At 48.8% G+C, this 23,997-nt stretch overlaps 2 protein-coding genes across 2 annotated transcripts in view; one reads left to right on the top strand and one right to left on the bottom strand.

The window, feature by feature from the left end:
* Window positions 1-211: 211 nt before the first annotated feature.
* Window positions 212-23,997, bottom strand: part of CUNH16orf96 (chromosome unknown C16orf96 homolog) — a 40,013-nt gene continuing 16,227 nt past the window's right edge. Inside the window, exons 3-18 of the mRNA XM_054589141.1 lie at window positions 23,489-23,569; window positions 23,192-23,278; window positions 22,834-23,068; window positions 22,479-22,658; window positions 21,610-22,365; window positions 19,514-19,599; window positions 19,061-19,171; window positions 16,107-16,181; window positions 15,507-15,671; window positions 13,557-13,675; window positions 12,763-12,825; window positions 9,042-9,134; window positions 7,915-8,065; window positions 7,688-7,790; window positions 1,155-1,217; window positions 212-411 (exon numbers count right to left, since the gene is read on the bottom strand). Of these exons, the coding sequence (XP_054445116.1) occupies window positions 212-411; window positions 1,155-1,217; window positions 7,688-7,790; window positions 7,915-8,065; window positions 9,042-9,134; window positions 12,763-12,825; window positions 13,557-13,675; window positions 15,507-15,671; window positions 16,107-16,181; window positions 19,061-19,171; window positions 19,514-19,599; window positions 21,610-22,365; window positions 22,479-22,658; window positions 22,834-23,068; window positions 23,192-23,278; window positions 23,489-23,569 (2,568 nt within the window). The remainder of the gene's footprint in view (window positions 412-1,154; window positions 1,218-7,687; window positions 7,791-7,914; window positions 8,066-9,041; window positions 9,135-12,762; window positions 12,826-13,556; window positions 13,676-15,506; window positions 15,672-16,106; window positions 16,182-19,060; window positions 19,172-19,513; window positions 19,600-21,609; window positions 22,366-22,478; window positions 22,659-22,833; window positions 23,069-23,191; window positions 23,279-23,488; window positions 23,570-23,997) is intronic.
* On the top strand, window positions 9,370-10,357 carry LOC129083659 (tropomyosin beta chain-like). Its single transcript, XM_054589533.1, has one exon. The coding sequence runs from the start codon at window positions 9,429-9,431 to the stop codon at window positions 10,281-10,283; it is 855 nt and encodes a 284-aa protein (XP_054445508.1). The 5' UTR covers window positions 9,370-9,428; the 3' UTR covers window positions 10,284-10,357.

The raw sequence follows: 23,997 nt of genomic DNA, 5'->3' as shown, positions 1-23,997 counted from the left end.
ATGTAGGATAAGAAGGATTGTGTTGTGTGTATGTATATGCAGAGAGTGAAAACAGCCATTGGATCACAAGGAATCCCTTGTGGAGACCTCTCCCCTCTGTCCAGGGCCCCTGCACCTTCCCCGGGCCAGGCTCAGGGAGTGCCTTGGCTGGTGGGCGGAGTGGAAGGGACAGTGGGGGCACAGGGCACAAGGCTCACAGGTTGTCGGGCTCCTAGGTGGGCTGTGTGCTGGCTCGGGACTCGAGGCGTTGAGGCCTTGGGTGCCTGGTGGACCCTGAGGCCTGCGAGGGGTCCTGCAGGGATGGCATCAGTGGTGGCAGCAGTGGCAGGGGCGGCATAGATGGAGGCGGAGCTAGTGTCATTGGGTGGGGGCCGGAAGTGGCTGCGCGGATGCTGGCACGGGGGTGCAGGGCTGGGAGGGGTAGGAGAGACCCATGATTTGTCTTAAGAACATTCTGGGCAGAGGCTGGCCTGACTAAGGAGAGGGGAAGCCCCGAGATGAAAGTGCTTCACTGCCGCTTACTTAGTCTCGGGAGCAGCCTAAACTCCTTGGGGGTGTGAGGGAGCGACCCAAGATAGAACACACTAGAGTAGATGCCAAAGTGGGGCAGAACCCCCAGAGGGGTCCCAGTTCCTTCATCCCTCAGCCTGAGGTCACTGAGCCTCAACTCCCCCGCTCTTTCAAATGGGCTGGCCGTACCCACCACCCCTAGGTGGGATGAGGACTGGATGAGACAAGGGGCAGAGTGCTTTGTACACTGTAAAGCACCTACAAATGCCTGGTACAGGGCGATGCGAATCAGGGGAGCTCAATCCCCCCCGCCTGGCTCACAGGGCCTCAGCAGAGAGGCCCAGGGAATGAATGGGCTCCCTTATCCCACCTCTGCAGCTGACTGGACACTTGGGAAGAGACACCCAGCCTAGAATGCCCAGGCCAGGACGCCTGGCTGAAGGGTGAAGCAGGAGTCCAGAACAGCGGGAGGCCTGACCAGGGAGGTAGGTGCTGGGTGGGGGCCCCTGTGGGGGGCCTTCGCAGCACTGGCAGACAGAGCATGTGAGATACGGGCGAGGTGGGGCAGGGGGGCTCCAGCCTGGGACTGGGGGACCCAGCCAGAGCTCCAGCTGGGCCAGGGAGTTGGGGGAGCGGGTACTCACGGGGGTAGATGGCACCAAAGCGCTCATACAGGTTTCGAGTCGGGGGATGCGGAACCTTCACAGCTTAGTGGAAAAGAGAAGGGAAGAGACGGGAATGGGTGGCGTCTCTTCCAGAGCTCAGCCCCTCCCTGGAGCGCTCATCCTGTCCTCCAGCTCCTGCAAAGGCCTTTTCATTCCGGCGGGACTGCCGTTTCCCAAGCCACCCCCCTTAATACACCGAACCCTCCCCATTTGTATATGGAAGGGCCTTCTCTCCCCACCTTCTCGAGTTTCTTAAGGTTAAGATATTAGAAAAAGGGTTTTTGAAAGTAACTAGAGGCCAGGGAGGAGACGGTAATAAGATGCAGAGGAAATGCTGGCAGGAGTACTTATAGGTTAGATGCCTGGCAGTTTTTAGATCTTCCCACCACAAGGGGTGGGGGCAGACCGTCATGGTACTCCCACCCCCACCTTCCCATCCATCCCGTGTGTGTGCATTTTTTTAGTAAAAGTCACATAATATATAATTAACTATTTAAAGGGAACGATTCAGTGGCATTAAGTTCATTCATGAGGTTGTGCAACCATCACCTCCATTTAGTTCCAGAACATTTCATTACCCCAAAAGGAAACCCAATAGCCATGAGGCAGTCACTCCCCGTTCTCCCCTCTCCCCCACCGCCTAGCCCCTGGTAAGCTGCCTCTGTTGATGTGATTTGCCTATGCCGGACGTCTCCTAGAAGGGGGATCATACAATATGGGGTCTTTTGGGTTTGGCTCCATCTTCCACTTTTGAACCCAAGGTGTTCCCTTCTCCTTGTCCAGCCAGAGACCACCATGACTGGCCATCCAGAATCCAGGCCAAAGGCCCCTGCAGGAGAAGACGTAGGAACGTGCGGGAAAAGAGGCCACAGGAAGGAAGATGGAGGGAGGAGGAGGAGGAGTGAGGAGGGACTCAAAGTTGGCCGAGCAAGACACAGGGGTCTGGAGGAGGGGGCCATGCCTGGCACCTGGCAAGAGTTACAGGGGCGCTAAGCTCTTTCCTATGCAGGACACCAATTGCTCCTTCTGCCTGAACGGCTATGTCCGTCTCTGGCTGTCTCCTGACAATCTTGCCTCAAATGTCCCTTTTCAGAGAGACCTTTAGGCCGCCCACTCAACAGGGACCTCTCCCTGGTCATCCTTTCCCCCATTTCCATGTTTCATCTGATTTTACTCACTGACTTACTCGTTTATATTTCACCATCTTTCATGGAGTAAAAACTCTAAGGGAACAGTAACTTCATTTTGATTACACTGGGTTTCCCCAGCGGCTTCTAAAACACACCTGGCACCAACAAGGGCTCAGGAGACCAGGGCCACGCGGCACAGGAGGTGCCACACATCTCCCTTTAAGAAAGAACTTGGTGCTCAGCTATAGGAAATGCAGGGAGCAAACAGCCTCCACCTGTTAGCACCTTGGAGCCTGTTAGCATCTCAGGGTCTGGTAGTACTTTGGGGGTTTGTTAAACCTTCAGAGTCTGTTAGCACTTCCAGTCATTGATGGCCTGGCTGTCTGCTGGGCTTTGTTTGCTCGGAAGCTCCCCATTGGTCTGGGCCGGACCTTATCAGGTCTGTGCACTCTGAGGGTCTCTTCCTGCTCCCTCCCTTTCCTTCCTCCTCTTTGTTAATGCTCTTCCCTTTGAAATCTCTTGTATCCCTAACTCTGTCGCAGGGTCTACAACCACAAGGACCCAACTGGCACCGCCTTGATTCCCCATGAGCCTCTGGGAACCATATAGCTTGGGTCACGTGCCTCCAGCCTGAGTTAAGAACCACCACCCATGTGCTTTATGGGTTCCGCTCGAGAGCAAATGCCCAGCTGAGGGGTGCTCCCTGGCCCCCACTCTGATCCCCAGTTGGCACTTATATCTCTCCATGAGTCAGATGTGGAACCTGCCAACCAGCCGACCAGTAAGATTGTTGAATTGCTTCTTTTTAAGGTAAGGGATGTGGGCCTAGGGTACAGATTCAAAATGGAGACACAGTGTGGCCCGGGAGCCCAGCTGCTGACCGAGAGCTCTCCTTGACGTCCCCTGCAACCTTGGACTCTGTGTGTCCTAACATGGACGCACCACGCGACCCCAACATCTGCTCCTCTTAGGCTCTCCTCTGACTTTTTCTGCCTCTGCGTAAGCCAGGAGACTCCCAACCAGAGGAAACACCTGAGTCACCCTGGCAAATATGAAAGGTTCTCCAGGGGCTCCTGGGGAGCACGCAGCATGGGCAGAGGCCCAAAGGTGAGAAACAGCGTGGCTCGTTGAGAGAGAGTGAGTGAGCAGGTCCATGAGGTTGCATGAAGGGGACAGATGAGGCCAGGGGGTCATGGGGCCCTGCAAATCAGCCAAGGAGTCTGGACTCTGAGGGCAATGCCCTCCTACGTGTCCATGTCCTAATCTCCAGAACCTGTGAGTACATCAGCTTACATGGCAAAGGGGACTTGACAGATGTGATTCAACTAAGGACTTTTGAGACAGGGAGATGGTCTTGGATTATCCACGTGGCCCTGATGTAATCACAGGGGCCTTATAACGGAGGCTGGAGGATTAGAGTGAGAGCAGGAGATGCAAGAATGGAAGTTGAAGTCAGAGTGATGCCCTTTGAAGATGGAGAAAGGGGCCGCACACCAAGGAATGCAGGAGGCCTCTGGAAGGCGGAACCAGCGAGGCAACAGACGTTCCCCCAGAGGGAACCAGCCCTGCGGACAGCTCGATAGTAGCCCAGAAGACTCATTTCCGATTTCTGACCTCAAGAACTAAGATAAAATAACTTTTGGTTGTTTTAAGCCATTCAGTTTGTGGTAAATTGTTACAGTAGCCATTCTGAACTGGGAGGGGCCTGGCCAGGAGTGTGTTTTAGGCAGTTCACCCAGAGCTGGTGAGGAAGGCGTAGGCTGGAGGCAAGTCTTCTACTCCCTTGCTTCTACCTCCTGCCTCTGTGCCCCTGCCACCGCCTCCCATTTAAGTCCTGCCCATACTCAGCCTTCCAGGGAGATTCTCTGAAAGTCCAGCCTGCTGACTACCAGCCTCAGCATGCCCCCTTGCCCTCCTACTGGGGGCATCACTCACTGGGGATCAGCTGTTCCTCTGCCCTGAGGTCCTGACCACAGTACAGGCATCTGGAGACCACAGGCCGGCTGGATACCTCTCGGTGACCCCCGTGGGGCTGGCAAAGGGCTGAATGCACAACAGGATATGGTGGAAACAGTGAGATGAATGGATGAATGCATCTAGGACCAGGCTGAACCTGGGTGGGGCTCAAACTAGCTAGTTTAGGTTTAGATAGTGATTGTTTGGATTGGAATTTTACTTTTTAGTAAATAAATGAGCACTAAGAGTACACTGGTCAAAAGATCTGGCCAGGTAGGCTTCTAATTGATATTTAATGCTAGTTAGATTCTGCTGTCCCCTTAAGCAGGATAATGCAGTTGAGGTGTCAGGATTCAGCCCTGCTTCAGGCCTTGAGAATGAATGAGACATGGGAAAAAATGCCCTTTCCTTTGGAAGAACAGGGATGCTGTCCAGTGAATGAGTGGAGACAAGGCCCAGGTGTGTAACGGCATCCTGGCCCCTCCACCAAGGGTGCCCTTACCTGCTAACTGGTGCAGTGCCTCCCTGGGTTGTTGCAGGGCCTGGCAAGATGTTAGACTCATTGCTTCAGGTTTTCCTAAATTCTCCCAAACAAGCAGCATCTGGCTTCAGCCCTGTACCTCTTGCTAAGTTGCTCCAGGTCCCGCGCTAGCAGCAGCCAGCCTTGGTTCACAGCTTGGCCTCTCCTGGTCACCTCCAAGCCCAGCACAAGTAACAAATTGCTTTGTAGTTAATGCTGTGTGACCCCGGAAAGAACACGGGGGGCTGACCTTGGATGTACCAACCCAACAGCAATCAAGTCTCAACCATAAGAGGAGGGCGTACACAGCCCACACAGTAGGTGCACCCTGAGTACTCAGCTTGGGTAATAGGGAAGGCTGTGCCACTGGACCCTACAGGACACCTAATACATTAAGCTACTCCATCAGGCCTGGGAAACATAGTAGCTCTATCTAATAGATAAAAACAAACACAGGGAAGCTGCCAAAATGAGGAGACAAAGAAACATGGCCCTCATGAAAGAAAAGAACAAAACTCCAGAAAAAGAACTAAAACAGAACAGAGAAAAGCAATCTATCAGATGCAGAGGTCAAAACATTGGATATAAGATGCTCAAGGAACTTAGTGAGGACCTCAACAGCATAAAAAAGTTCCAATAAGAAATGAAGGAGACAGTAATTGAAATAAAGAATAATTTACAGGGAATTAACAGTAAAGTGGATGAAGCTGAGAATCAAATCAGAGGTTTGGAACATAAGGAAGCAAAAAAAAAAACAAGTAATCAGAACAGCAAGAAGAAAAAAAGAATCCAAAAAACTGAGAATAGTATAAGCAGCCTCTGGGACAACTTCAAGTGTTCCAACATTCACATCATAGGGGTGCCAGAAGGAGAAGAGAGAGAGCAAGGATTTGGAAACCTATTTGAAGAAATGATGAAAGAAAACTTCTCTAACTTGGTGAAGGAAATAGACATATAAGTCCAGGAAGCACAGAGAGGCCACTGCAGGGTGCATCATAATTAAAATGCCAAAGGTTAAAGACAAAGAGAGAATCTTAAAAGCAGCAACAGAAAAGGAGCTCGTTATCTAGAAGGGAGTCCCCATAAGATTGTCAGCTGGTTTCTAAAAAACAAAAACAAAAACAAGAACAAAAAAACAACTTTGCAGTCTAGAAGGGATTGGCAAGAAATATTCAAAGTGATGAAAAGCAAGGACATACAATCAAGATTACTCTACCCAACAAAGCTGTCATTTAGAATCAAAGGACAGATAAAGAGCTTCCCAGACAAGAAAAAGCTAAAGGAGTTCATCAGCACCAAACCAGTATTATATGAAATGTTAAAGGGTCTTCAGAAGAAGACGAAGAAGATCAAAACTATGAACAATAAAATGGCAATAAATATATATCAATCAATAACCGAATCTAAAAAACAAAATAAACAAACAAGCAGAACAGAAACAGAAACATAGATACTGAGAACGTTTTGATCATTGTCAGAAGGGAGGAGGGTCGGGGAGAATGGGGGGAAAGGTACAAAGATTAAGAAGCACAAATTGGCAGTTACGGAATAACTTGTACTTTACATGGTGATGTAAAGTACAGCATAGGGGATAGAGTAGCCACAGAACATACATGCAGGACCCATGGACAAGGACCATCGTGTAGGGACTGCCTGAAGGAGTGTGTGTGTGTGGGGGGGGGGTGCTGGGTGGAGAGGGGCAAAGGGGGGGAAATTAGGACAAATGTAATAGCATAAACAATAAAATATAATTTTAAAAAAGGGAGTCAGACATTAAATATTAGTCACTGTCATTATCCTGCCTGGTGATTCCTGAAGCCCAGCCTGAGTCCCCTCTCAACAGCATCCACTGCCCGGCACCTGGAAAAGAGCATTAACACTGCAGGCCACGGCCTTGCCAAAAAGATGACCCCTGGAACCTGTGAATGTAACCTTATTTGGAGAAAAGGTCTTTGTGGATGTAATTAAGCAAAGGGTCTTGAGATGAAAGTTTACTGAGTTAAGTTGGGCCTTAAATCCAATGATGCATGTCCTTAAAAGAGACAGGAGAGGAGAATATACAGGGATAAGGCTATGCAAAGGGGAAGACAGAGACTGAAGTGATTACAGTCACAAGCCCAGTAAGGCGCTCCTTTTGGTCTTGTTGGCCCAGTGCTGGAGCTGAATGGTGGGGAAGCCATCTGGAGCCAGGGCCTCAACACTGCATTCCACACATGTGACAGCCCAATCCTAGCGCGCCCTTGACATTAGGACACAGCCTCCAGGATCTGTCCAAATGTCCTCTTCATCATGCCCAACCCCACCCCAATCTCTGCACCTCAGGTGGACTCGCCTCCCTGAGTGCCTGCCTGTGCCTAACTTACATCCACTCCAGAGCCTTTGCACCTGCCACTCCTTCCTCCTGGACTGCTCTTCTCCCACCTGACCCTTCCATCTAGTGAAACCCTAGTTCCTTTTCAGAGGCCTCAGGGCAGTATCCAGTCCCTCTCCTTGGACCAGTGTCCCTAGTAACAACTTTCCCATCACCAGCCCAGCATCCCATCTTTGGGGGGACCACCAGCACCCCTTTCTAGGCCCACATGCTTTGTCACAAACAGTCCTAGCACCAGGGCCCTCACTTCTGGTCAACTATTCAGCCTTACCTTCAGTTATCTGCTTATGGTCTGCGTCTTCTACTCATATGGAGACTCCAGAGCATAATCATTGTTTTGCTCCCCTTTGTCTCCCTGGCACTGGGTGCAGTGCCTGGCATACAGTAGGACCCTGTTTTTGCAAGTGGTTGTGAGAAGACCCCCCCACCGTCGGGGATGGTACCAGCTCTGGGCCCTTGTATTGCATCTGTTCATGCTGGCCAGCAAAGCCAGGACACTAGGCAGGAGTGCCCAGGAAGGCCTGACGCCTCTCACCAGCCAGCTGCTTCTCCATGCTGGTCAGTGGCCGTGCCCCATCCTGGTTGTTCATTCGGCCCTTGTACAGGATCCCGTCCACTCCCAGGATGTCCACCTCGGCCTGTTGGATGGCCCAGGCCCCAAGTAAGGGAGTGTCCTTGAGCCTCTGTAGTATACACAGAGGCCCAGCAGACAGGGCATGGCCCCCCTGGGTTGTCCACCATCCAGGCTATGGCCTGACTCACAGTATCATAGTCCAACACCTCAGGGTCCCCATAGGGGTAGAGTGTCGACAAGTTATATGACTTGAGTTTGAAGTTGGCATCATTCCCAGGGCCATCGTTCCAGTCCTCCTGGTCTCCAAGGTCCTGAAGCTGCTGCAGCTGCTGCTGTTCCCTTGGACAGGGCAGGAGGGTCAGCAGCCGCCTGAAGTCCCCTCTACTCCCAAGGAGCCTAAGGCCAGGCCCTGAGGACCTGGCCAGTAACGAGGGAAGCCTGGAATTTCTTCCAGCTGATTTTGAGTGGTATAGCCAGGCAGGCCTGGGGCCTGGTGGGTGGATAGGAGCAGGCAGAGCAGGGGCAGAGGAAAAATCGAGGCCTACGTCCCCCCAGACCCCTGCCACCCCTGGAGGCCTGATCTGGCCTGCCAAATGTATGCTCTTAGCATCTTGACCTCCGGAAAGAATCAGGCAAGGGAAAGGAGCGCATGGGGCACAGGCCCCCGTGTCCCTCCCATTTGTGTGGCTGTCATTATTGTTTAGCAAAAATCCCTCACTCGCGGTGCAAGCACAATGAAGCTGTGGGATGTCCAGAGGGTGAAGGATGGCACTGGGACCCAGGGAACCAGCTGGGTCTGGTGGAAACGCTCATGTTTAGGTGCCAGCTCTGCCACTTACTACCTGTGACCTTGGGCAGGTTGCTTGAATTCTCTGAGCCCCAATTTCTTCAACTATGAAATGGAATGGTAACAGAATATACCTCAAAGGGCAAAGTGTAAGGATTTAATGCAGTCAAGTATGTCAAAGTGCTTAGCAGTGTCTGCCCAGTCACAGCAAGCCTCACTGTACTTACATCCTCCCTCAAGAAGCAGACACATTAATCCTAGCTCATAGAGGTTGCGAGATTTAAATAAGAAACTTTTCCCTAACGATTTTTGGCTCATGATAGATGCCCAATAAATATGTCCATCCTTTTCTTCGGTGATCATCTCACACACCTGTCTGTTGCCCCGGCTATCTCCCCCAAAAACTTCCCTTGCAGATGGCTGGCAATGCCCTGGGATAGTCTTTGGATCCTGGGACTAAAGTTTAGGTTTCTGCAGGGCCTCTGGGTCCTGAGTGACCTCTGTGGGGCAAAATCCCAGTCTGCTCACCTCATCTGTTGGCGCTGCAGGTACTCGTAGCTGTTGGCACTAGCTGGCCGAAGCCGCGACAGCAGGTGGGCTTTCCGGATGGTGATGAGGTGTCTGTTGGAGAACAAAAGTTCAATGGTAGGCATATGTGGCCAGCAGAGGGCGCTGGGCTCCCCCTTCTCCTGGAAACCACCCTCAAATTTGGCTGGAAATGAGACCACCCTGCAAGAGCTCTGGGGAACCCTGATAATCTTTGTAAGTAATAAAAAAAATTGTTCCAATTATAAAAGTAAAAACCAGAGTCCCGCTTGGTCCTCCTTGCTCGCCACCCGCGTGCCCGATCCGCACAGCCAAGCCCACTTCTCCCGGTCCGCACCGCCGCTGGCCCGCCGGTCCCCCACCACAGCCATGGACGCCATCAAGAAGAAGATGCTGATGCTAAAGCTGGACAAGGAGAATGCCATCGACCGCGCTGAGCAGGCCGAGGCCTACAAGAAGCAAGCTGAGGACCGCTGCAAACAGCTGGAGGAGGAGCAGCAGGCCCTCCAGAAGAAGCTGAAAGGGACAGAAGATGAAGTGGAAAAGTATTCAGAAGCAGTGAAGGACGCCCAGGAGAAGCTGGAGCTGGCCGAGAAGAAGGCCACCGACGCCGAGGCAGATGTGGCCTCCCTGAACCGCCGCATTCAGCTGGTAGAGGAAGAGCTGGACCGGGCACAGGAGCGTTTGGCTACAGCCCTGCAAAAGCTGGAGGAAGCTGAGAAGGCAGCTGATGAGAGGGAGAGAGGAATGAAGGTCATTGAAAACCGAGCCATGAAGGATGAGGAAAAGATGGAGCTGCAGGAGATACAGCTGAAGGAGGCCAAGCACATCGCGGAGGATTCAGATCGCAAATATGAGGAGGTGGCCAGGAAGCTGGTGATCCTGGAAGGAGAGCTGGAGCGCTCAGAAGGAAGAGCTGAGGTGGCTGAGAGCGGAGCCAGGCAGCTGGAGGAGGAACTTGGAACCATGGACCAGGCCCTCAAGTCCCTGATGGCCTCAGAGGAGGAGTATTCCACCAAAGAAGAAAAGTATGAAGAGGAGATCAAACTGCTGGAGGAGAAGCTAACGGAGGCTGAGACCCGAGCAGAGTTTGCTGAAAGGTCTGTGGCAAAGTTGGAGAAAACCATTGATGACCTGGAAGAGACCTTGGCCAGTGCCAAGGAGGAGAACGTGGAGATTCACCAGACCCTCGACCAGACCCTGCTGGAACTCAACAACCTGTGAGGGTTGGCCCTGCCTCCAGCCAGGCTATAGTTGCTGCCCCAACCCAATAAAACTAATGTTACTGGCAAAATAAATAAATAAATAAATAAATAAAGAAAAGTAAAAACCAGACACAGACCGGAGGTGGCCAGAGCTTGGGGGTAAGGGGAATGGATGTGACAGCTAACAGGTAAGTTCCTTCTGGGTTGAGAGAAATGTTCTGGAACTAGAGATGGTGACTACATAAAATTGTCAGTGTACAAAATGCCACCGAGCTGTTCGCTATAAAATGATTAACTTATGTGCATCTTACCACAAGAAAAATAGAAATAAAGAAAAACAGCAGCCTTCTGAGGAGCTGGAACTGTTCTACATCTTGATATGAGAGGTGGTTATGAAGGTGTGCACACACATTTACAAACTCATCAAGCCCTGGCCAGTGTGGCTCAATTGGTTGGAGCAATGTCCTATAAACTGAAAGGTGGCAGTTTCAATTCCTGATCAGGGCACATACTTAGTTTGCAGGTTCATTCCCCAGTCGGGGTGTGTGCAAGAGGCAACAGATCAATGTTTCTCTCACTCATCCATGTTTCTCCTCCTCTCTTCCCCCTCTCTAAAATTGATAATCATGTCCTTGGGTGTGGATTAAAAAAACTTATCAAGCTGTACAGTAAACATTTACATACTTTATTGTATGTATTTAAGCCACAATAAAATTTACAGTAATACACATTGATTGTCAGCATTTTAGAAAGCATAGAAAAGGACACATAAACAAAAAAGTACTGTAAACATGTGACACATATTTTGATATGTGTCTTTCCAGTATTTTTTGATGTTTATATATATATTTTTTAAACAAAAATTGGATCATAACACACCTACTACTTGATTTTCTCACTTAAATTATTGAAAAACTTTTCCAGGTCATTAATATTCTTGTATGACTGTGCTCACCAATATGGCAGCCACTGACCACATGGCTACTTAAATGAACTAAATTTAAATAAAATTTCAAATTCAGTTTCTCAGTCATGGTAGCCATATTTCAAGTGCTCAACAGCCACAGTGGCCAGTGGATTCTGAATTGGACATCACAGCAGTAGATCATTTCCACATCTCAGAAGGTCCTGTTGTGTGGTTTCTTCTACAGCATTATCTGTATTGGCTGATATCAATGTACTGTAATTCATTTACCACTTCAGGTTGTTTCCTTTTTTCTTTCTTTTTTACTAGTATAACTAATACTGCAACTAGATATCTGTTGTTTGAAAGAAAAATTCTGAATATAGGTCCAAGCCCCTCAATGGCTATGGACTGGCATGGGGGTGTTGATGAGCTTCATGGGTCCACAGGGCCAGATCATCACCGCAAAGGCCATGGACATGCTAAGATCCTAGCTCTTCAACCATATTAGGGGAGTGTTAGGAAGGTCCTCAAAAAGTTAACCATAGAGTTACCATATGACCAAGCACTTCCACTCCCAGGTTCATACCCAAAAGGATTATAAACAAGAGTTCAAACAAATATATCTACATGCATGTTCATAATAGCACTATTCATAAAGGTCAAAAGGTGGAAAGAACCCAAATGTCCATCAATGTACAAACTGATCAACAAAATGTGGTCTATCTGTACAATGAGATAGTATTCAACCACAAAAATAAATGAGGTACTGGCACACACTGCTATAACATGGATGAACCTAAAAAACATTATGCTCAGTGGAAGAAGCCTCTCAAATACCAGAGACAATAGATTGTATGATCTAGTCTATGAAATGTCCAGCATTGGACAAACCTATACACAGAAGTAGATTCGAGGTCGTCAGGGGCTGGCAGGGGCAGGTAAGAGAAATGATTGCTTAATAAGTCTGGGGATTCATTTTGGGACAATAAAAATTTTTTGGAAATAAAGGTAGTGGTTGCACTTTATGGTAAATGAACTAAATGCCACTGAACCATTCACTTTAAAATGGTTACTGTTATGTGAATTTCACATCAATAAAGTATTAGACCATATAAATGCATGCAAGAAATTCCCACAAAGTTCTGCTTTCCCTTACAGTTTTCTTTTATCATCATCATCATTATTATTTATTATTATTTTAAATCCTCACCCAAGGATGTATTTATTGATTTGAGAGAGAGAGAGATCAATCAGATGCCTCCTTCTTGACCAGGGATCGAACTTACAAACTTTCAGTCTATGGGGTGATGCTCCAACAAACAGAGCTACCCAGCTAAGGCACCATTATGTTTCTTCTAGAGTTGACCCAGTCTCTAGGACAGTGGGCTCCAGACGGCTGGTGAAGAAAGGAAGGAATGGTGGTGGCTCGCTCAGGGACAGGGAGCAAATGATGTGACGTCTACAGGACAGGTAAGTGAATGTGCATGTAAATGATGTTTCTAGAACCCTTCAGGCACCTAGGGGGGTGTGTGCTTGCCTGTCCGTCCCAAAGAGAGGGTAGGCGCGGGCGCCCCCTGGCGGCAATACTCACGGGCCAGTCATCATCTCCACAGGCCGGTCGCAGGAAATGCATTTCACCCGCTCAAACAGTTTCCTGGAAGACAGCCATTCATCAGCTGTGGCACTCCAGTCAGGCCCTGTGAGGGTGCTGCTTGGGGGAGGGTGCAGGTCTGTCTGTGCATCGGGGTCAGGACTTCCACCCACATCCTACACCCACTGGCCTGGCCCAGCTCAGCTCAGTTCTGCTGGCCTCAGCTGACCCCCATTTGCAGCCTCCTGGGGCAGAGGTGAGGAAATAAAAGGGTGTGTAGTGTATCTCCTGCCCTAAACATAACAGAGATCTTTAAAACCAGAGACCTTCTGGAAAGCTAACCTTCACAGTAGACACAGTAGCCTTCACAGGGTCATAAGGGGTGATCTGAGGACAGGAGATCCCAGGGACATTAAATCCCTCTGTATGCGGGGTGCTGTCTGGATGGGGGCAGAGGACCTGGCTGTTTTCCCAGATCCATCCAGGCTCCCACCTGCATGGCTCCTTCCCTCCCCGAACCTCCTCATTTGTGGCAAAAGAGCTTTGGAGCAGATGTGCTCCTGGAGCCCTTCTGCCAACCAAGACCAGAGCTGCCCACATCTGAGCACCAGGGTGCTCACAACCTCATTCCAAACCCTTTCCACACCCAGCTGGGAAGCCCAACCCCCTCTCCCCAAGTCCATAGGTCTGGAATTTTAGCTCCCAGAATCCTCTGGGATCCCCCTCTTGCTTCCTCCCTGGAGAGAGGGTCCCCCAGCGTCCAAAAGCCCCACCCCTACCCAGAAAGGGCTCACTTCCTAAAGCCGGCAGCTCTGTCTGGGTCAAATCGGAGGCCTTCAATTAGCAGCTTCCTGACTGCTTGCCAGACCTCATTTACGTCTTTCTTTAGATCATCCAAATCCCTGCGGACCAGCTGCAATAGCCAAAGGGAAAAAAAGTGTTCAGTCAACTAATTCACACCCTGCCCCTCTCCAGAAAAAGATTTGCAGTAACCTGCAAAGTGACATAGAGTATGACAAGATTAAACAGAAAAAGTGAGGTGGTTTAGGAAAAGGAACTGACAAAGCTTGGGTTAAGGTTTATACTCATAAGGCTCGCTAATGCTAGAGGGAAGCTGTCAAGTGACCTTACCAGTGTGCAAGGCAAAGAAACAACGTCAGCTACTGCCTACATATGATAAAACCAATCCTATGCTCAACTACAGGCCTGCTGGCCCAAGAAACATTTCTCTCAATGGTCCCTAGACAATCTACATTAACACATTCAACACATATTTACTGAGTGCAATGTATACATTCAATGGCTTTTAATATATTCACATAATTGTACAACCATCAAATAACCACGCTCAATCTTGTAACATTCTCATCACTCCCAAAAGAAACTTCATACACATTATCAGTCATCCTTCATTTCCTCCTAGACGCTCAGGGATAAGCAACTACTAATCTATTGTACTTTGTCTCTATAGATTTGCCTATTCTGAACGTTGCATAAGAATAGAATCACACAGTCTGTGGCCTTTTTTGTCTGGCTTCTTTCACTGAGTATAATGTTTTCAAGTTTTATCCCGGTTGTAGCATGTATTAGTAGTACTTCATTCCTTTTTATGGCTGAATAATGTTTGATGTTATTGCTAGACTATATTTTGTTTACCCATTCATCCGTTGATGGACATTTGAGTTGTTTCCATTTTTTAGCTATTATGAATAATGCTGCTATGAACATTCTTATACAAGTTTTTACATGGATATAAGTTTTCTCTTCTCTTGGGTATATACCTAAGAGTGGAAATGCTAGGTGATATGGTAATTCTGTATCTAACTTTTTGAAAAACTGCCAAACTCTTTTGTAAAGTGGCACTTCCGAATTCTTTAAGTGTTCCTTCCAGTGCCCAGATTTTGGTCTCTAAACGCCATTCCCCACTGAAAGGAACCAGGACTCCATAGAGATATAGCTGATTTAGGTCTGAGGAAGAGAATGTTGACAATAAGCCTGGAACATCTTGTCATTTAAGAAAAAAGACAGATTTCTAATGACAGAGGGTCCAGTCGAAAGGTTCAGAAGCCAGCTCGCAGGCCAAAGGTGAGACAACATGAGTGACAAAATAAATAGTAACTTAATTCATTGAATGAATTGAATATTGCATATATAAAAATCCATGATTTGTGGTGACACTCATGATGAAGAAATAAAAAAATAAAAATAGAAACCCTCATTTGCCACCATGTTTTGGACGTGCCTATTTCCATCAATATCTAACCCTGAAAACTGTCATAAAAGAAATAATTCATCATTGTTTTTTTTCTTTCCTGACAGAACCATATTTCAGGGTAATCAGCTCAAACTGATGAAGGAAAGCTCTTCGCAGATTTCTAGCTAACAAATGTAAAAGCTACATCTGCCTTGCTCCTGTGAGTCACTCATTTTGACAGAAGTCAGCTGCAATGTTGTGAGGCTACTCAAGTAGCCCTAAGGAGTTCACAGGATGAGGAATGAGGAGCCTTGCCCACAGCCATGGAAGGTACCACCTTGGAAGTGGTTCCTCCAGTCCCAGTTAGACATTCAGAGGACTGCAGCCCCAGAGGACACCTTGACTGCAACCTCATGGGAGACCCAAAGCCACCCAGCTAAGCTATCCACAAATTCTTGACCTTCAGAAATTAAAGGCTTGTTGACTGAAGCTGCTAAATTCCAGAACAATTTGTTATGCAGCAAGTGATAGCTGATACAGGGGAACTCACCTTGGTACCCAGGGCCTTGCTGAGCTGCTCCACAGCCTTCTTCCAGTCATCCTCATGGGACACGACCCTGAACAGCACGCCCTGAATCATCTCATTCAGCTCCGCCGCCACCGCCTCCAGGTCAACCCGGCCTGCCTTGCCTGCCAGGCTGCTCCTGTCGGCCTTCTAGAGAGAGAAGGGACTCAGAAAAGCAGAGCTGCTGGGGTGCAGCAAGGGGAAGCTAGGGGAGATCAGACCACTTTGGTCAGTTGTTTCACATTTGGGACACTGGACGTCTAGTGGTCATCTTGGCTTTAATTCAGTCCTGGGGTCTATGTTGACTCAAAGACAACTGTCAGATCTAAGTCAAGGGTTTTCTGTAACAGAGAAGTTGGTGCATGATTTTTAAAGTCACGTAACACGTTGTCACTAACCCTGAGTCACTGAAAATAGGAGTTGATGGGACAACTTTTGAGAAGCTTCCCCAGCTTTTCTGCATGATTAAAACTCTGTAGTCTCTCTGCCAGGATTTGTCTTGGCTGATTGGTTCCATTCTCTGGGTGGCAGAGCTGGGGCTCAGGATGGGGGAGCAGCAGGGGGGACAGGAGTCTGCTCACTTACCTCTTTCAACTCCTGCTCCATCACACTTTTGTCCGCCTTGTGCATTTCTAGGTCTTTTATTTGAGCATGGAGAATCTAAGAACGAAAGCAAAGGGCATGCCAGCCAAACTGGGAAGCCCTGAGAACAATGCCCACCTCTCCCCTCCACCCTTGCTGTGGGACACTGCGGCCAGGTGGACAGCAGGTAGGGTGGGCACATGGGAAGGCTTGGCTCCTGGACTCCTGGTGCCCAGATTAGAAGGAAAGAAACGTGGGACTTGGGGAAAGCTGTCCTGTTGGAGATGGGCATAGCAACTTGGTTGCATAGGGAGACAGACCAGAGGAAGGAAAGCATAAACCAAAGCTGATGCTTTGGCTGCCCAGATGTTTAAGGCAAGGTCATCTCTTCTGATCTGTAATGAGGTCCCAGTGAGAATCAGTCTATTCACCAACCAAGCACTTACATGTCACACACACTGGACCCCATTGGCAAGGGAAAACTCCTACTTCCATCCCCATGACTCCACAAAGATCCAATTCTCTCCATTAACTCTGCCCTTTCTCCACTTACTGGATCCTCACAGTGGGTTAGGAAGAGCCTCACACCCACTGGGCCATGTCCCCAGAGGTCACTTTTCCTCCAAAGTGGAACATAGGCTTCTATTTCTCCCTTCATAGCTGGTCTTCCTCTCACCCTTAGCAACAGAACCTCCAACTTTTAGCTGGCATCTGACCTCCCAAAATCCTGATTATATTTCACAGCCTCCTTTACAGCTTGGTGTGACCCTTGGGGTAAAAATGAAAGTGGGCAGGTGTCTTCTTAGCTGCTGGCTTGAATGCAGAGTTAATGTATAGAGCACCAGCAGCCACCTTGGAACTTGTGGAGACCTTGTGAATGGAAATCACACACCGTGGAATTCTAGACCAGCTCTAGATCAATCATCTCTGACTTGCTTGTTTTTCTGAGTTACCTTGTTTCCATCAGTTATTTGGGGGTTTATGTTATTTAAAGTTGAACCAATTCTAATTAAGGCAAAGCTCCATCGCATCTTCTTGCAAAGGGAAAGTAATGTTTTCCATCGAGTCAAAAAGAGAGTTCTCTCCTTATTTTCCTGCTGTATTCTCAGAGTGGGAAACACTCTAATAGATGCACTCTAAGGTAATAGAAATGGCCCTGGCTGGGTAGCTCAGTTGATTAGAGTGTTGTCCTGCGATGCCAAGGTTGTGTGTTTGATCCCCAATGAATGTGCAAAAAAGTAAATGAACAGATCAATGTTTTTCTCTCTCTTTTGCCTCCTCTCTTTCTCTAAAAATCAATCAATAAAAATTTAATAGGGTGATGGACATGTTTCCAACTTGATTGGGTGGTGGTGACATGGATATGTAAATAAGCAAAAATTAATCCACCTGTTATACTTGAAACTTGGGCATTTCACTGTGCATAAAGCATACTTTGACCAAAAACACAAATACCACTGCTTACTTCCAAACACAGAAGAGCCTAGATGGTGCCTGTCTTGTTGACTGTTGTATCGCCAGGCCCTAGAAGTATGTCTGGTGGAGAGTGAAGGCTCAGTAACATTGGCTGAATGACTCAATGAATGAATAAGAGTTTTTGTGTCACCTGTTATGGTCATAACATTTTCTCGCAGACATCCAGCTAAAGCAGTAACACCTATTCCAGATGTGTCTGTACAGCCTCATTTCTCTACTGTAAGGGCTCAACAAGGGCTGCTGATCTCTTGCACACGTTCGTTTAAGATATATTTAATGAAATATGTGTTATATATAAAGTGTGTTCTTCCAGGTCCTCCCAGGGTTAACTTTCATAAGCAATTACTCCTTTCTTGTTGGCACAAAGGACAGGAAGGTAGTTACCTTGAGACAAAGGCTGCCTTGATCCATTTGGTGCTGTTTGGTTGGTCCTCATCCTCTGGAGTTTCTCCCAACAAGCAATGACTACTTGGAGCCAGATACTGTGACTTTTCTTCCCCCCATGCGTGCAGGGCAGGGCATAGTGCTGGGCACACGAGACATGTTTAATGAATTGGCTCATCATCGAGGAAGGGCATCAATATATCGCTAGGACGTGACAACACAGCCTCTTTGAAGCAGTGATGAAAAAAGGCCCAGAGTCGGCAACTGATGCTGTTGTTCTTGACCTTGGTACTCACACAGGCCTATAGCTCTCGTCTCCTCTGTCCACACACAGCCCTGGAGCTCTACCTTCAACCTACACTTAGGCTGGGAACTGGTTCACTGTCTGAGTTGCCCTGTATAGGTCCTTCCCTTTTGCCTCCCACATCCTACTGCATCCTACCAATAGTCTCCTGACAGGGAATCAGAAGCCCTCACGGAAACCACCTTAGTTAATTCTTTGGGACTTCTTCTCTTTCTACTCTGGGAGAAGGTCATCTCCTACTGGGAATGACCTTGATCCCTTCTCCAAATGTCTGTCCTAAGGTGCAGCTCAGCAAGTCCGAACCCCTGCGGCTCATGGAGGTGTTTGGTGGCGTGAGCCCCTGGTAAGTGCTCTGTATCGCTTCCACCCTGCTCATGTCAGCAACTCTGCCGTTCCGAAAAGGCCTTCCGGCACTGATCAGTCAGAAACAAGGTGGTGTGGGGGAAAGTTATGAATGCAACAGTTGGTGCAAGAAATCGTCTGATTCACTGGATTCTTTCAACACATTTTGAGCTCTCATTCCCTGCCAGACCCCCTTCCAGGGGTGGGTGACCCAGTGGTCAACAAGACAGACACCATGTAGGCCCTTCTGTTCATGTGTTTGTGCACATGTTGGGGGAGGTGGGACTTGTTTGTTTTTAATTGAAGTGTAATTTATGCACAGGAAAATGCCACTAAAATTTTCACTGGTTCCCCTGCCTTCGGTGCATTTGTAAAACCTTGGAGAGGGTCTGATATCCCGATGAGGAATTGTCCCCTCAGCTGCCCGTCCTGGGACCCCAGACCTCCGAACCTTTAAATCATCCAGGCGAATCTGGATTTTTTCCACTGCCCTGTCCAGCACGATGTGGTGATCCTTTATCATTGCTATTTGGTGGCCCCAAATTCTCTCAAGTTCCTCCTCCTAAAAGGGGGAGACACAGACATCCTAGGCCTCTGCTGCTGAGGTCACCATGGGCGAGATGGGGCTTGAAGAATGTACCAGTGTGTCCTCAACCTACCATCTTTTTTTTTTTTTCCCAACCCGCCATCTTACAACCACCTAGGACACGTGATCACACACTGGGACCTCTGCACCAGCTGAGCCGTTCGTGGGGCTGCAGCTGCCTCCTCAGCCCCTCACTGTCCCAGGCCTCCTTTTAGCTACAGGACAAATGCTCCATCTGGTTCTGGGTCATAGTCTGACATCGGCATGTCTCACGTCACCATCTTCTTAGTAAAAGCTCTTTCTGCCCGAAATACTGACCTGCATCCTGGATTTCTGGAGATTGCCAATCGTTTCTTGCAGTATGTCCACTGATGTCCCAGTCTTAGAAGAGACTCCCACACTAGCTGAAATCAAAGGAGTGGGTGGCTGTTGGGGCAGGGATGGGGGAAGGTGCTTTGTTTAGAGCCCCACCTGCTCCTGTTATGAGATGCCTGAGGCAGCGCTGTCCAATAGAGAGATATTGTGCTGTGAACCTGGGGGCCTTAGAGGTCATTTAAAATTTTCTAGTAGTCATATTTTAAAAATCTAACATGAAGCAGGTGACATTAATTTTAATAAAATATTTTATTTAACCCAATAGATCTTAAATAGTATCATTTAAACATATAATAAAAATTATTAATGAGATATTTTACATTCTTGTTTCTGTACTATGCCTTCAATATCCATGCTGTGCCTCCCACTTAGAGCACATCTGACCTTGAACTCGCCCCATTTCAAGTGCTCAACAGCCATGCGTGTTTCCAGGCATCATATTAGACAGAGCAGATCTAGGGAAAATGCTCCAGAATTAACTATAAAAAAAAACAACCACAATTAACTCCCCTCCCCAAAATGACCCTTAGCAAAACTATGAAGTACCTTGTTTATAAGTATATTATTCACTGCAAAGGAAGATTTAACAAAAGAAGAGAGGGGTAAAAAAAAACAACAACACTGCTAGGGACGGTTGGGTAGATGTGGAAGGGAGGATAGAGGACATAAATGGTAATGAAAAAAATAATGTAAAAAAAAAAAAATGCTGTGTTCAGTTCCAGATGAGAGGCCAAAAACTAACGTGCAGGCCAGAGCTAGGGATGTATGAAAAATCGCAGCCAAGATATGTTTACAACCTAACTATAGTTTTCTTAATAAAAATAGAGCTGGTCAGAGGTAGACTTTGGGCTATTACAGCTTTACATTTTAAATTTAAATTCATTACTTAGCTATGCCCCAGTATTCACTGATATCAATGTAGGGTTTTTTGTTTGTTTGTTTTTAATTCCAGAGAGAGGGAAAGGGAGGGAGAAAATCATCAGTGTGAGAGAGGACCATCGATCAGTAATTGCCTCTTTCACTGACCACACCTGGGGACTGAACTCACCACCCAGGCATGTAACCTGACCAGGAATCAAACTGGTGACTTTTTGGTTTGTGGGATGACGCCCAACAAACTGAACCACGCCAGCTAGGATTCAATGTGATTCTTTGTAGCCATGCAAAGTTCTTTTTCTTTTCAAGATTTGTGAAACAGCAGCTGCCCATGACGGGCAGTATCACACACAGGTTGGACTAAGGCTAGTTCAACTATTATACTCGGCAGAGAGCAAAACAGCAAGATAATGATTTAAAGAGGGTAGGGAAATGGATCTCAAAGTGGGTCCCCAGGCTAGCAGCATCAGCAGCATTTCCCCAGGAAGGGTTAGAAATGCACATTCTTGCCCTCACCCTCCTGCCATAGCCTGAGTCAGACCCTGGGGATGGGCCCCACAGTCTGTGCTTCACCAAGCCCCCAAGGGGGTACTGAGGTGAGTTCAAAGTTGAGAACTGCTAAAGTGGGCCACTGTGCCCCTCCATACCCCTCAGTGAGCATATGCCCATCGTGGGCATGAAATGAAGCATAAATCTGCCGGTCCCACTGCCACCCAGAATGTGACTATGGTCTTTAAGGATCTACATGTTCGCCCAGCAGTTGTTCCTAATCCCAACCTAATCACTTCATCTCATGTCTGTTTGGTGCTTTTGGACACTTGGGAGGATCTGGGTTTATCAAAACACTGTACAGTAGTACTGAATTTTATGGGCTATTGAAAGGGAGATTTTCAAGGGTAATTTTGACATGAAATTTTCCTCTTCAAGCACCAACTTTAGACTCTAACTGCCCCTTTGTGCTAAGATAAGACCTCACCATACATTCATTGTAAAGAATAGACTAGACTAGAAAGAGGCTAAATGCTTACACCAAAGGGATAAATGATGAATGGCTGAACATAGATTTTGTTGGGGCAGTTAAACAAAGGAGAGGAGGTGCTTTTCGAAGGCCATGGGGAGGGCCTAAGCCCTTACCACCCTTCCCAGAGCCTATCCAGGCCTACCTAGATAACTTAGGCACTGTTGCAGGTTGGTTGACAGCTGGGCAAACTCTTCTTTCAGGGAGTTATGTCTAACAGGCATCTGGGCTATGTGGCTCATGGAATATTTCACGGCCGCCTTCTTGTCTTCGGGGGTCACAGCATTTTTGGCAGCCAGCATGGACTGGGAGACGGCAGTGTCAGGAGGGATAAAGGCAGCAGCATATGAAGAAATGTCTTCGTAGTCTATATCCTGCAGGTCTTCCATCTCGGTGTCACTGGCAAAGGTCATGGAGCCTGTGGCCCCACGGGAAGACCCAGCACCCACAACATCTGCAAAGACCCCTAAGGGCCCAGATGTGGCCAGAGTTGTTGCTACTGTGGCCAGTTTGGTGGCAGGGGCATCCTTGACAAGCCTGGCAGCGATCTCAGCTGCCCGGGCTGCTGAGCTCGCGGCAGCTGCATGGGCAGCGGCAGCAGCGGCTGCCATGGCAGCAGTGTTTTTTATCCGTTGCAGGGCAGACTGGGGACTCTTAGGGGATACTTCCTTGGGTGCCTCAGCTCTGGGGGCTCTATCTTGAGGGATTTTCATGTAATGTGAGTAATCTTCTTCCCTATTTTCTGAGACAGCTTGGAGCTGGTCCACCTCAGACTGGCGAGGCTGTGACCACTGTGGACGAGGCCAAGCGGGGCCAAGCTCTGTGGCTGGTGGTGGGGCCCTGAAGCCCTGGGGTCGAGCAAATAGAGGGCCCAAGGGGCCTTGGCCAGGCCGGAAGTAATCTAGGCCCCAGAAAGGCCCAGTGTTAGGCCTGGGCAAGCCTCTGGGAGGAGGCCAGTTACCTAGCAGTAAAGGCCAGAATCCTAGTGGTGTTGGCTGAGGGCTTGGGGCAGGCCCAGGTCCAGGTCCGGGGGCAGGCCCAGGTCCGAATGCAGGCCCAGGTCCAGGTCCAGGGGCAGGCCCAGGTCCGAACGCAGGCCCAGGTCCAGGTCCAGGGGCAGGCCCAGGTCCGAACGCAGACCCAGGTCCGAATGCAGACTCAGGTGAAAACACAGGCTGAGATCCAGGGTCAGTCCTAGGTATGAACGTAGGCCAAGGTGCTAGTGTGAACCCAGGTGCCAAACTGGGCCCCGGCGTGGGTCCAAATGCAGGCATGGACTTAGGTTCTGGCCCTGGCATAGAACCAGGCCCAGGTTCAGGTGCAGGCCCAGGCTTGGCTACTGGCCCAGGCTCGAGCACCTGAGGCTGGCCTAAGCCCTGGGCCCCGGTGAGTGGAACTGCCTGGGCAGACTCCTCCTCCTCCTGTAGTTTCCCCAGGTCCTGGTAATGCCAAATGGTCTCCAGGAGCTTGGGGAGTTGGACAGCCTCTATGACCTGTCTTTGACCAACATTTTGAAGGTAGTTGGTCTGGGAAAGGTCGGTCTCTGGGAGCTGCTCTGCCACCTGCCACAGATCAGAATCTTCCATCGGTAGTGAAGCAGGTCCCTGTGGGGAAGCTCCCTGCGGAAAAAGGAGCTGGGCTGGCCAGGACTGCTCCAGGCCAGCTCAGCGGTCATCCTGCCTCCTCCCTCACACCTCCTTCCACTTCCTCTCTCCTCCTTCCCTTACCGGGGTGAACATAGCCTCGTGGAGGCCACTCCAGAGTACCATGTCCTCAGTTTTGGGGATGGTGCGAATCTTGTTCTGGAGAGTAATCTGGGAGGTTAAGGAGGGGGTCGGGAATGAGGGACAAGGACCTGGAGGGTCTGATACCTTTGGGTGAATCCCTCATCCACAATGTCCTCCACACTTGCAAATAAATGGGCCTTTCCAGATTGTGTTCCCCTCCTCAACCCTCCCAGTCCTAGGCACTCCTGGGCCTGGAGGTCAGGGGACTGGGGTGAAGAACGGGACTAAGGCCCTCACCATGTCCCGCTGCAGTGCATTCATCTTCCGGCTCTGCCCTTTCAAATCATCAAAGAAAGTGTCTATTCTTTCCAGCTGTATCTGTCAAATGAGTCAAACCCATGGGTTAAGAGTGCAACTTCTGGGCTCCAGCCCTGCTTGCTTGTCTCCCCACTCAAATACAAGGATTTAGCTCCAGGGGACTAAGAGTTGGAGAAGGAAGAAAAAGTGTTTCCCAGAGGGTGAGAAAGGGGTAGAAAAGGGTTCCCTGGGCAAACAAGTTTGGAAAATGTTGGGCTTAAAAGCCTTCAATGGGTTTTTGTACTGTAGGACTCCTCAGAGCTTTTAATGGACATTAAAAATCTCTAAGAGGTATGCTGAGAAGGCATTGTTTCTCAAACAGATTTGTCCAAGGGTCCTTTTTAGTGTTTCATGACACAGTTTCCTAACAGTGCCCTTTCTGCTCTGATGGGAGCTACCTAGCCCAAGACTGAAGTTCTCACAGTTTCTCTGACAATCAAATACATACA

This window comes from Pteronotus mesoamericanus, unplaced genomic scaffold, assembly GCF_021234165.1.
Source record: "Pteronotus mesoamericanus isolate MK-2021 breed Mesoamerican mustached bat unplaced genomic scaffold, CSHL_Meso_final scaffold_167, whole genome shotgun sequence".
NCBI classification, from domain to species: Eukaryota; Metazoa; Chordata; class Mammalia; order Chiroptera; family Mormoopidae; genus Pteronotus; species Pteronotus mesoamericanus.
This window is presented reverse-complemented; position numbering and strand designations above follow the sequence as displayed.